The sequence below is a fragment of the Jaculus jaculus genome, chromosome 19 (genome assembly GCF_020740685.1).
Source record: "Jaculus jaculus isolate mJacJac1 chromosome 19, mJacJac1.mat.Y.cur, whole genome shotgun sequence".
Lineage (NCBI taxonomy): Eukaryota > Metazoa > Chordata > Mammalia > Rodentia > Dipodidae > Jaculus > Jaculus jaculus.
Window position 1 is genome coordinate 49,219,158 of NC_059120.1, and position 14,133 is coordinate 49,233,290.

General features: G+C 36.0%; 1 protein-coding gene across 7 annotated transcripts in view; it reads left to right on the forward strand.

Annotated features, from left to right (window-relative positions):
* Positions 1–14,133, forward strand: part of Col11a1 (collagen type XI alpha 1 chain) — a 183,247-nt gene that overhangs the window by 132,699 nt on the left and 36,415 nt on the right. For all 7 annotated transcript variants that reach the window (XM_045138399.1, XM_004659073.2, XM_004659074.2 and 4 more), the window contains 5 exons: positions 3,028–3,135; positions 3,936–3,989; positions 7,704–7,757; positions 8,692–8,799; positions 12,719–12,772. In XM_045138399.1, the coding sequence (XP_044994334.1) occupies positions 3,028–3,135; positions 3,936–3,989; positions 7,704–7,757; positions 8,692–8,799; positions 12,719–12,772 (378 nt within the window). The remainder of the gene's footprint in view (positions 1–3,027; positions 3,136–3,935; positions 3,990–7,703; positions 7,758–8,691; positions 8,800–12,718; positions 12,773–14,133) is intronic.

Sequence of the window (14,133 nt, forward strand, 5' to 3'; positions counted from 1 at the left end):
CACACTTCCAGCAATACAGTTTTATTGTCAGTTGTTCCCATACTCCATAACTGAATATCAAGCAAGCAGCTCGGCTTCTCGATTACTGAGCGAGATGAGAAACATCTAACTAATTATGACACGATATATTCATTGAATACTGAAATTTTTTATACTGCAATTATTATTGAATTTATTTACTAGACTTATGTTTCTTTCTCAAGATTTCTCTTGTTTCATTTCTCCCTTTGATTCTGTTATTTATAACCCCCCAGTGATTTCCATAATCCCATTGACCAGGGCTCACGAGGTAATGGGAGTTGGGGCAAGGAGATAATAGTATCTAACTTGTGATACTAAATACACAGTAAAATTAAAAAATATTCTTTAAGTCTCTATGATCAAAGCACAAAATAGATAGATAGATAGATAGATAGATAGGTAGATAGATAGGTAGGTAGATAGATACTGTTTGTGTGTGTGCTGGTTATGAGACCCAAAAATATGTTTAATACTGTTTTTTAATAAGTCTTGCCATGTGCAGTTCAGTTTAAGCTTGTATTCAAACTGTAACTATCATTGTATCATTAATTCTTCAGTTAGAAAATAAGTTGCACTCATTTTTTTTTTTACTGTTACTCTGATATATTGTTAGACACTTTTTTTGTTCCAATAACCAGCGCCATATTGAGTAATTTGTAAAGAACACAAGTACATTGACTGCCACTTCTGGAATCTGAGATGTCAAAGATGAAGGAGCTATACCTCATGAAGCATGATGCAGCTGTAGCAGTGAGAAGTCAAGAGAGAGGGAAAGAGGGGGAATCCGCCTGCATTGCGCATGTAACTGTGATAATGTCCCTCTCCTCTGACAGTAGCTTGAACTCACCCATTCTGTCCTCACGGCCTGATACCCTCTCCTTAGGCCTCGCTTTCCATCCTGTTTGGTTGGGGCCCAGTTTTCTAACATGCTCTGGGGAAAGCACATTTGAACCATCTCAGTTTCAAAATAAATTTTCTGCTGGGCGTGGTGGTGCACGCCTTTAATCCCAGAACTTGGGTAGCAGATTTAGGAGGATCGCCATGAATTCAATGCCACCTTGAGACTACAGAGTGAATTCCAGGCCAGCCAGCCTGAGTTAGAGTGAAGACCATACCTTGAACCACCCCCTCAAAAAAAAAAAAAAAAAAAAAATCCAAATAAATTTTCTTTGAATTTCTCAGAAGAAATTAGAATATTAGATTGAGGCTATGTGTATGTGTATATAATTTAGGGGATAAATTAAAAACAATATTTATAAATGTGCTAAGAATCTTTCTTAAAGCTCTGTATTTTTCAGTGTGCTGTATATTAGGACATTGGATGAAAATGGGTTCAGTCCCTTTGATGAAAGTTCATTCAAAAATTTAAGGCATATTTAATTTGTGCAACTTGTACAATGAGATAAAGAATGGGTACAGAGAAAGAATTTTTACAAAAATAATATAATTAAGTAAGTTTTGTTCTGTGTTTTATATTGGATAAATATTAAGGCTTTGTAAAGAAGTAAAATATTGAAGTAGGCATTAGAATCAAAAGCACAGATAGCAGTTATAAAAAATTGATTTGAAGAGAGAGATGAAAACTTATTGGTAGAGATATTTTAAGAGGGAGATTTGAGCCTGGATTTTCAATAGTTGACCCTATCCTGACTAGAGAAGGCAAAATGTAATCCTTACTCACCAGTCCTATGTCTATCCTATTCTTTCATTAATGAACTATTTGCTATGAAAATTAACCAGTAAATAATGTTTTTGTTTATCTTTTAGAGAAATGTTCACTCAGGCATACTGACAGAGAGTATTTCTGACAATGTTGACATAGACTAGCCCTTGATATCCATGCAAAAGTTGGTAAAAACTCATGGAAATACTGGCCACAGTGTTACCTGCAGCATTTTCTTTTCACTATTCCCAAATTTAAATTTTGATTTTACCTCCTACCAGTGGCTTAGGTTAACAGTGTCATGGGTGGTGGTGGGGGGGGGGGGGGAGCTGGAGAGACGGCTTAGTGGTTAAGGCGCTTGCCTGAGAAGCCTAAGAACTCATGTTAGAATCTCCAAGCCCCACGTTATCCACAAGTACAGTGACACAAGTGTACAATGTCACACATGAGCACAAGAGAGCACACACATCTGGAGTTTGTTTGCAGTGGTTGAAGCCCTGGCATTCCCATTCCCCATCCCCCTTTCTCTCAAATTAAAATATATATGTGTGTGTGTGCGTGTGTGTGTGCGTGTGTGTGTGTGTGTGTGTGTGTGTGTGTGTAAAAATGTCACCTAGTGTTTAGCAGATATAGGCTTGCACTAACAAAAAGGTAAGATGGGTGATGTGCAACTCAAGCTTTCCATTAACCTAAACAGCCAGCTTTGGAAAGCAAGAGGCAAAAATATCCACAAAGCATTCATATGATGATAATTGTGGCTGACTGATTATTATGGCAAAATTATCACGTTGATGGAAATAGTTTATTAGATGGATTAATTCCTAAAGAAAACTGAATTCTGTTAGTGAGATGTCGTATGCATGCATTGTAGATGCCTTTTAGGGACTGAGATGTTCACAGAGGCCAGTGGAGGATATCAGGTGTCTCCTCTATTGCTCTTGGAGTTTTTCTCTCTGGGAACTGGAGTTCCAGGCATGTGTGGCCACAACCTCACGCTGCGGAACTTAAGAATGTCTGAGGCTTCCTGAAGCCCTCCAACTCTGAGCAGCCAAGTTATTGCAGCTCCACAAAAAAAAGGGGGGGGGGGTGCTGAAGGATAGACAAATTCTCAACTGACTCTGAATTCCTCTTGTGGACCATAACCTGAGATTCATAAAATACTAAAAGTGGTGTTATTCTTAATATAGTGACCTTGTCATTTATCACATTGCAATTGTTTTTCCAGAAACATTAACATTTTCCTCTTTAGATATAGGAATTAACTTGCTTAAAACTCCTAGAAAATAGCGATTTTATATAGATTTCTTACAGAGAATGAATGTTATGTTGGGTTTTCAATGCAGGGAGAAAAGGGCCCCCAAGGCCCTGCAGGCAGAGACGGAGTGCAAGGTCCCGTGGGTCTCCCGGGACCTGCTGGTCCTGCTGGCTCCCCTGGAGAAGACGGAGATAAGGTTGGTGTTCATTATTCATTTCTTCCCAGAAATTCTATAGTTAATTTTTTGAAGATTATATGCTGAGAAGATTAGTTGTTTTTTTTTTATTTTTCAGATTTTTGTACCTTCAGTGAAATCCAAAGTGTTACTTTTCCAGATTGAAAATTCACATATTTTCCATTAATGAAAATATGCAATATAAATAGAAAACTGGATGAGACAATAGTGCCAGTAAAATAGGATACTGAAAATGATTTAGAGTTAAAATTATTATTTGTGTATTATCAGTTCTTAGAAATTTCTTTGTAAGATTTAAGAATGAGTTGCTGCTCAAGGGATAACTCAGTTTTTGTTAACATACAGGTAAAGGTTATAAGCTTTTCATTCCAAATAAAGTGCTTTATCATTCTTAATTTATTTTCTAAGATTATTTAAAATTTTACAATATTTGTGAAATAATACTCTCATAATCTTGGTCTTTGGAAAGCAAGAAGTACATTTTGTTAATATGCAATTATATGTCTATGAATGAATGCACTCTCATTATCAGCTTGTCATGGCTATATTCAAGACAATCAGTTTTTTATTGGAATTCCAATTTTAGTATATCAAAGCTGACTTGGGTTGCCTGTATATTAATCTACTCTAGACTGCTAGGAGCAGAGAGCATGGGCCTTTTACATTAGAAACAGTGTTAGTGAATGCTAGTGTGTAGTTCTAATAAAGGTTAAATGTCTTAAATTCATGATAGTGATGGCAATGAGATGACAGATGTGACAAATTAAAAATGAACTTTCCCTTACATCTTTCAAATACAGGGTGAAATTGGTGAACCAGGCCAAAAAGGCAGCAAGGGTGACAAAGGAGAAAATGTGAGTTTCCTACGCCTTCCCCTGGTAGCATCTTTCTTTGAACACCTTAGGCTGTGACGCTGCAGATACTCAAATTATCACGTAGTTCACTATCCTTGTTATATATCACCACAGTTTGTGTTTAATGTTATAATACTGAAAAATCCTATTCTTGTACTTATGTAATGAAAGTATGATGCTGGTGTTTTTTGTTTGTTTTTTTTTATAACGCCACTATAAAAAAAAATGGAGAGTCGCTGGGCGTGGTGGCACACGCCTTTAATCCCTGCAGTAGGAAGGCAGAGGTAGGCGGATTGTGGTGAGTTCGAGGCCACCCTGAGACTCCATAGTGAATTACAGGTCAGCCTGGGCTAGAGTAAGCCCTTCCTCAAAAAACAAAACAACAACAACAACAAAAAAAAATTGTGTAATGAAACATTTTCATTACCTATATGACCAAGAGACACAGCCAAACACCTCCGACTGTTACCTTGTCCGTGTATACAAACTGTTAAATAGTTTCTGCCTGTCATTCAAATATATGTGTGTTTTGACTTCTAGTATTTTGTCCTAACTACATTAACTTTAAATTATATAATTTTAAAAATTCCTTCTTGGATTTAAGAAATTATGTGATAACTCTTATGTATTTAAATTCCTATGTTTACTGTTTTATACTCTTTAAAGGACATCTACGAATATGTAGTTGAAGGTTTTTAAAATTTTAGCTTTTTTCGCCTAATATACAAATGTATGTGCGATCAATTATTTTCTAATAGGATGCTCTTAATTATAGGATATGACCAGCCTGTCTATCATTTCCATGCTTTTAGAATTGGTATTGTCACTTACATCAACATAGAACTTGTTGTGTGTATGAGCATGTGGTATGGCTGCAAGTGTGAATGAGAGGTACCGTATGTATGAATGTGTGTGTGGACGTGTGTGTGTTAAATACCATTCTTTTTTTGATTTTTAAATTGCCACGTTTTATTTAGATTTTACAAAAGAGTGCGGAAAGGGGGAAGCTGAGAGGTAAGGGGAAAAACAAAGCGATGAGGGGAGAAGTACCTCACGTGGAGCCCAAAAGCCCATGTGGCCGAGTATACTTCAGGAAGACCAGATACGGATTTCAGGAAAAAAAAAAAAAAAAATGTGAGAGGGAATTTTAAAATAACGTGAGCTTTTATGAAGGACCAAAAGTGAAGATGGCAATAAAAGGAAAAATGTGTCTCTTCCCACCCCAGCATGGTAAGCCTTACCTGTCCAAAGACCTTGCTGCCAGCTCTGGAGATAGGAGAAAGCGGGCCCCTCTCTCTGAGGGCCAGGGGAATGCAATGTTTGAGTTATCCCACCTAGGCACACCTACACCATTGTCCCAGCCAATCAGTCTGGGCTTAGGGGAGAAAGCCACCCATATCTGGGCAGGGTGCTCACTTGAGGGGCATTTAATTGGGTGGGCTGGATAAGTGCTAAATCCCAGGATTGGCACAGGTGGAGCAAGCTGCGATAGGTGTGGTATCCCAAGGCCCCTCCTTCTAAGGGCCATCCTGATCCTGCCTAATTAAACTAACTGCCTGTTCTGGCACCCCCCTCAAAAAAATTCCCCCTATACATGTCTTCTCAGGAAGGCTTACTAGAATTGTGTGAGCCCCAACCTGAAGATTGCCAACATCCTATGTGTTGAACATTTCTTAACTGAAGGGAATTTTTTTTACTCAAAACAGACAGCGCTTGTAGATAATTGTAGTACTTAACTCGTAAAAAGGTTTTCATCATTTTTTTTTTTAATTCCATAGAACAGAATCTTGGTAAGTGACCAACAATTCTCATTCACTGGATTTAGAGGGAAACTGCAAAATTAAAGCAAAAAAATGTGTGCTGAAAACCAGCTTCAGTATTGTCATGCAATAGTTACTGGAAAGAAACTTGGAACATTCTATTTAGTATTTCTTTTATTTGTTTTAGATTACTAAATATGAGTAAATTTTATTTTCCCATCAGTATAATATTATGGATTTGACAAAGCCTATGCTCAGAAAAGTTGTTTTTATTGCTTCCTTAAAAGCTATAGTTAAATATGACTGACTGACCATTTTATATGCCAGCAGGGCACCAATTATTTTTTTCAGGATCTTTGTATATTCTAAATATTTTTAAGGACTCCAGAAAGATGGGGCTAGAACTCAGGCCTCATGTTTGGGAGGCAAGCACTTTACCAACTGAGCCATCACCTCAACCTTTCTCTTGCACTTCGAACGATACTTTCCCTCTTGTATCTTTTTTTTTTTTTTAATTTCTTGCATCAGACACTTGGAAGTTATTTGGCTAGTGTGTGAAGCCATGGATATTTTATCAGTCTATCATCTATCTATCTATCTATCTATCTATCTATCATCTATCTATCTATCTATCTATCTATCTATCTATCTATCTATCTATCTATAACATATGAAAGCATAAGCAGTCTGTGGGGCAAAATTTGGCAGATAAAGATTTTTAAAATACTCCTAATTTTACTTGAAATTTAATTATGATCAGCGGTAATACATACTGCCAGCTGGTTTTATGAAGTTACAGGATACCGTTACTCTCTTTAACATAACTACCAAATCCCAGAGCTTTCCACGAGTCTCCCTTTCAACCAAGGGCAGTATTTATCAGAGAAAGTTCCTAGTTTGCTCACAACTCAGGTAGCAGCCCATACACTTCTGTTGACAGAGGCAATGTTCTTAGTTGTTCTTCAGTGTGGAAGAAAAGTGCCTCATGTATGTTTGCCATTTTGCTTTAACAATCTTAAAAAGCAAGTGCAGAAAGTCAATATTTAATAAGATTAGATCATTCAGTGCAGCCATTCTAGCTGGTCTGAAGAGGCAATGATGTCTATCACAGTCTGTAGCTACTGACTTGATAGCTGCTAAAACACCAGCAATTTAACCAGGCCTCCCCTTTGCATCACTAGTTCTGTATTAAATACAAGTAATGCCGGGATGGTAATGTGAACAATTTTGAGCTAGAATAAATTTCTTTAGTATGCCTCAAAGGTCTATATATATTTGCAAAATCCATATTTTAAAAGTTTTATGCCCACAGTATGGCAGCCATGATAAAGGACTATGCATTGCAATGATATATCTTTAGTACTTGAGTTATTTTACCAACTTTGACCAGTTATCAATCATGAAAGAATGCAAACCCATTAGGATGTATCTAAGAATGTATTATTCATTATAGATTTTGAAACCAATGGTTCAAAATACAGAGTTCTTCTCACTTCATATCTAAAACCAGTTTCACATGTGTGTACATACATGAATTGTTAATTTTCACATATGAACATATTCTCTTCAGAAAGGGTTCTCAGACTGTTGCTATACAAATAAAGGATAGTATATTAGGAATTCTTTAGCTGCTCCTTCCAACATATGTATCTCACTAAAGAAATGTGATGTTTTTAAATTTTTCAAATGTGAAATCTTGAAATTGATTTAGGTTATCTTAAATAATCCATTATTTATATATCTGGTACATTACTCAGGAGAGTGTTTTGAACAAATGTCAATCTTAAATTGATCCTAAATATGAAAGTACATGGTTCCAGGGACTAAAATAAGTGATGGTTGAGTTTGTTAAATACAAAAGACTTCTGACAATATTTCCTCTTTGGCCAGTCAAGACTTTTGGTTAATAGAGCTGAGAGTTTTCTAGCTTTAATCATAAGATTTCTCATTTCAGGGTCCTCCTGGTCCTCCAGGTCTTCAAGGACCTGTTGGTGCCCCCGGGATTGCTGTAAGTATTCATTCTAATGTAGTTAGCAAGTTTAAGTATTTTAAACTCTTTACTTTTATTTTTATTTATTTACTTATTTGAGAGAGAGAGGGAGGGGGGAGACAGAGAATGGAATGGGCACTCTAGGGCCTTCAGATGCTGCAATTTTAGCTTTGTGATTAAATTCATCAACTGTCAGTCATAAAACCAGTTGATTTGGGGTGGTAATGTTTCTTTTGCATGCTAAACATGGAGTCTTATTTAAATGATCCCATAGCCAATGTCTCCTTAAAACACACACACACGCATGCACGCACGCACACACGCACGCACATTATATATATATATATCTCCATCCACAGGAACCAGTGGAACATTGTTTCCTGTGTGATAAATTGCGAACATTATTTTGTGTGCCAGACCATTTTTCCTTTGATTTGGTACAATGAGCAAATCAAAAGCCGCCATACTCCAGAAATAAAGAAGATTGTGAAGATTGAGAAGATGATAGGAACCCCACCTGTTGTCTGCTTGATTATTATTTTTTTTATTTTTTGTTCATTTTTATTTATTTATTTGAAAGTAACAGAGAGACAAAAAGTTAGAGAGAGAGAGAGAGAGAGAGAGAGAGAGAGAGAGAGAGAGAGAGAGAGAGGGAGAGAGAGAGAATGGGTGCGCCAAGGCTTCCAGCCCACTGCAAACTCCAGAGGCGTGCGCCCCCTTGTGCATCTGGCTAACATGGGTCCTGGAGAATCAAGCCTCCAACTGGGGTTCTCAGGCTTCACAGGCAAGCGCTTAACTGCTAAGCCATCTCTCCAGCCCTGTCTGCTTGATTATTATGTAGTGCATTATTTCTGCTTGCTTATCATAGCATAGCAGACTTCATTTTATTTGTTTGCTTATTTATTTAGGTAATTTTTGGCTAACTTGTGACAGGTTTCTTTCTGTTCTGTAGGGTGGGGATGGTGAACCAGGGCCCAGAGGACAACAGGGGATGTTTGGACAAAAAGGAGACGAAGGTGCTCGAGGTTTCCCAGGACCTCCTGGTCCCATAGGCCTTCAGGTAAGAAGCAACGGGAAGTTTCTTTCCACCATTCCTACTGGTGCATCCCATGGCGATTGCTGGTGCAGGTACAATGAAGCGTCATTTCTGTGGAAAAGCTTGGGCACAGTATTGAGTAATCAGTATTTTACCTACAGGCATGAAAGATTCAACAGCATTTTCATCAAGAATTAGTTTTTCTGAGGGCTGGACAGATAGCAGTTAAGGTGCTTGCCTGCAAAGCCTAAGGGCCCAGGTTCGATTCCCCGGTACCCATCTAAAAGCCAGATCTCAAGGTGGTGCGTGTGTCTAGAATTCATTTGCCGTGGCAAGAGGCACTGGTGCACCCATGCTCTCTCTCTCTCTTCTCTCTCTCGATTTCTCTCTCTATATATCTCTCTATCTATCTATCTAAAGTAAATAAATAAAAATATTAGCAAAACTATTAATTTTCTGAACATAGGTCTGGCTGGTTTATGTTTCTGACATGTTAGATATTATACTTCCTATCTTTATTCTTATTTGGTTTATAAAGTAAACTCAGTCTTGCAGACCTGATAGTTAAAACTAAGATGTTGGAATAATTTTTTGGGTAAGAATTATAGCAGGAGCAATTAGTACCACAGATAACTAACAAAATTTGAATGCATTTTGAATGGTACTAAATAGCAACCATTTGGTGGCAGCAAGTGTTAATAAGTAAAATAAAAACAATTGTTCAATAGATATAGCTTAAGCTATATACCATGTGAAGCATTTGGGCAAATCATATTTAATTGTCAAGCACTATATGACAAGAAACATTTACTTGAATATGTTTTCTTTGTGTTAGGCAAAACTCTGTATTGTATTATCTTTAGTTGTTTTTAATATTTATATAAGCAACAAAAACATTCTAATATTTTGATGAAATATCATTTTTCAACTTGGTATTTATTTTTTAATGATATATATATATATGATATTTATAGTACATAATAAAAATGATTATTTAGAATTATAAATCTTTTACAAATGTAAAGTCATTTGAATTAATTTCTTTATGTGTCAAGTGGCAAATGATTTTGAAATGAGAGATATCAAATCACAGCCTCTCTATGCATTAAGTAACTCCATAGGAAAAAATTAAGGAATGAAAACTGATTAACACTTGAGTATCATTCAACATGCTTAGTTCCTCTTAACAGGACAATTTGATTCATTATGTCTTTATTGATTTTAATAATAAAACCACCTTGTTTTAATAACCTCAAACTATCATCAAATGTAAAAAATACATTTTTTTCTTTTGCAAAGTTTGGTTAAGCTGATAGAAACAGTCATATGCACAAACTAAAAAAATGATAAAACGAATCTATGCTTGCAGTAACCACAAAGTGACACTACTGTGCAATTACCACCATATACAATGTAGCAGAGTTCTCTCCATATTAAAAGGAGGTGGGGGGGTGGAGAGATGGCTTAGCACTTAAGGTGCTTGTCTGTGAAGCCTAAAGACCCAGGCTCAATTCCCTAGACCCATGTAAGCCAGCTGCACATAGTGGTACAGGCATCTAGAGTTCATTTGCAGTGGCTAGAAGTCCTGGCGTAGCCATGTTTTCTCTCTCTCTCTCTCTCTCTCTCTCTCTCTCTCTCTCTCTTAAATAAATAAGTATAACAAACAAGTTAACTTTATTGCTGAGTACAGCTCTCATAAATAAATATAACATATTAAAGGGAAGAGGAACTGTGAAACAGATTAAGAATGTGATTTTCAAAGTGTTTACAAGAACTTACTAGATTTAAGTTGCAATGCATACCAAAGAAGTTGGTCTTAAAGAGAAATATTTACTTCATTGGTGATAAATTCCATTTACATGTTTAATTTCCTATGTCCTTGGAATCTAAAATTTTAAAGGTTATCTCCTGAAAGATTTTAAGTAGAGTAAAATCTAGGAAAGCCTATCTGGCTATTTCTTCCTAAGATATTCTTTTATTTTTCCGAAAACTGCTATAAGAAGGTCACAGTTTTGGATAGATATATATGTACACCATTGTCTATTCTTACACAGCTTACTGAAAATTGAAAAAAATGCTGATGAAATTATGGTGTATATTTTCAGTTTTAAGTCAGTAATTAATGCCTTCACATAAGAAATGAATTCAAAAGTTTACAAATAAAAAATCTCTCATTTTCCTAAGAATGAGTAGATCATAAAAACAGTTCAATGGACTATAACCTGCATCTACTAAGACATGCTACATTACAATAAATGCATCAGAAGTAAGCGTTCCTGTGACAGCATATGCTGTGTTCAGAAACTCAAGTTTCAGCTATTTTTGCATGTGGATGCTCATTGGTAATAAGAAAATTGTTTTTGATACTCTGGCACAATCATTTCATTTCAGCACCAAAGTCAATGATCAATAAAATTTTAGCTTAGCTATTATGTTTTTACCTCTTGATTAGATTTCATATTAAGTACTTTGGCATAAGCATTAAAATAAGCTATATTTGTTTATAACTGATTATAATATTAAAATAAGTTACAACTAAAAATGATTCATAGTCATACAATATTTAAAGTTGTTTCCATTTTGATTATTTTCTTTCCAATAATTATAACACTTCTTTTAGCTCTACATTTTATATTTTATTTTAAAACTCTATACCATCATACATTTTCTTTTCTTTTTTATTTGTGTTTATTTATTTATTTGAGAGAGAGAAAAAAATGGGCAGAGAGAGAAAATGGGTGCGCCAGGGCCTCCAGCCACCAGAAACAAACTCCAGATGTGTGTGCTCCCTTGTGCATCTGGCTTATGTGGTTTCTGGGGAATTGAACCTGTGTCCTTTGGCTTTGAAGGCAAGTGCCTTAACTCCTAAGCCATCTGTCTCCCCATTTTCATTTCTTTGCATTTTTGTAGGTACTCTTCTTGACTAGATTATTAGTATTTTATTAATGTGATATTATTCTATAAGGTGTAAGAAACATTTTTAAAACATTTTTATTTACTTATTTACAAGGGAGAGAGAGACAGAGAGAGAGAGAGAGTTGGACACACCAAGGCCTCTTAACACTGCAAATGAAATATAGATGTATGCACCACTTTGTGTATCTGGCTTTATGTGGGTACTGGGGAATCAAACCCAGACCAGCATGTTTTGCAAGCAAACCATTTTAAATGCTGAGACATCTCCCCAGCCCAAGAAACTTTCACTTATCAAATTTTTCTGGGATGAAATATTTGGAAAAAATGAGGCTTGCGGAACCATAGAAAATGTTAAAAGAAGCATTTTGTTGAATGTAATCTTTCCTGTTATTTACCTCTTTCAGGATTAGATAAATCATCGTTCATTTTTTGAGATCCTGCTTTTGGTTTGAGTTTGTTACCATGTTTGAGATTAAAAACATAAGAGAGAGAAAGGGGGGTGGGGAGAGGGAAAGATATTATGGGTGTACCAGCACCTCTTGCCACTGCAAACCAAGCCCAGACTCATGCACCCACTTTGTGCATCTGGATTTAAGTACTACTAAGGAATTGAATGTTGCACAGCTGGACTGGTAACCAAGCTCCTTTAATAAGTTTCCTTTTAAATGTCAGCAGCAGGTACATATAGAAATTCTTTGTTTGTTTGCATGTCTGTGTGTGTACTTGGATACATCAGAGCCTCTTGCCACTGTGAATAAAAGCCAAGTGTTTTTGCCACTTTTTGTATCCAGAATACATGGGCAACTAAGAAATTGAACCCAGAGTGACAGTCTCTTCAATCAATAGCTCTTAACCACTGAACTGTTTTCTCAGCATCTCATAAACATTGAAATATGCTAATTTCTGAATTTTAATTTCCATCTGTTTATTTAAATTTATAATTAGCTATTGATTTTATGTTTAAAAATATCAAGATATATCTTTATTGAAACATGGGGTTGACTTTTTCTTTTATATATTTATGTAGGGTCTACCTGGTCCACCTGGTGAAAAGGGTGAAAACGGAGATGTGGGCCCCATGGTAAGAATTTTCTAGTGTTTCAATGACAGTGTACTTTTCCTCTTTATTCATGTCTTCACTCTGATTTGTTAATATGAACATAATTGTCCTTATATTTGTGATACTTTCTATATCAACCTTTCCTTTCGCATTCAGTCTTCATCTGCAGTTATAGAATGTTTATAGTATTCCACATATCTCACTTCAGTGGAATGCTATCTGCAGGCAGGACATGCATGACTTCATGCATTATTTTATACACTCTGTAACATTTCACTAAAGGGTCACTTAGTGACTTGATGTGGTGCAGACCATAGAACTCCTATGTTCACATAGGAGTTCTATAATGGATAATGTAGAGAGAAAACAGAAGTAATTCCTTTACTTTGCAATATAAACTCTACATTTAATAAGTAATGTATTTGTTAAGTAAAGGGCTGGAACTTACAGTTGATTACATTTAATTATGGCTTATTAGTCTAAGAACTCAACCGACAATTTCAAATGTATCTATTTATTTAGTAAATGATGCTGCACATAAGGAAATGTTTCCCCAATGTAATTGTAACTTACGTGTGAGGAATGTACTTACTGTCTTTTACCTTCAACATTACCCTCAAGTTTTACTTCTTTCAAGATACATATTGTGTTAGTTTTTTTTTTTTCCAATTGTAAGTTACATTTTATCCTCTTTAAGGGCTACTCCTGGTTTTATTATATTCTTTAAATTATTCTCTTTTTTTTAATAAATGTTTTTTTTTAATTTTTTTCATTTTTATTTATTTGAGAGTGACAGAGACAGAAAGAGGCAGATAGAGAGAGAGAGGAGAGAATGGGCATGCCAGGGCTTCCAGCCACTGCAAACAAACTCCAGATGCGTGCGCCCCCTTGTGCATCTGGCTAACGTGGGTCCTGGAGAATTGAGCCTCGAACCGGGGTCCTTAGGCTTCACAGGCAAGCGCTTAACCGCTAAGCCATCTCTCCAGCCCTTCTTTAAATTATTCTTATCAAAATTAACCTAAGTGCTAGGAACACACAGTAAACTTTACTGTTTTCAATAAATGATTAACATTCCCTAACAATGCAAGACACACGCCATAAGCCATGTGCTGGACATGGCAATGAAGGTCCATGGATCACTGATACATTTCTCTGTTCTTTCTGAAACAGGAAATAGGAGACTATGTTTTCATTTGAAAATATTATTATGCTGATATTCACTATGAACTTTGGCTTATTTACTTTATATTTTATTGCATTTATTTTGTCACTGTGGCCTTTCTAAATTGCAGCCTTGAAGTAGAGGGTTTTGACCCACAGTATTTTTAAAAAAGTGCCAACAACCAAGAAAGAGAAACTTCATTTAGAGAATGCGACTGAAA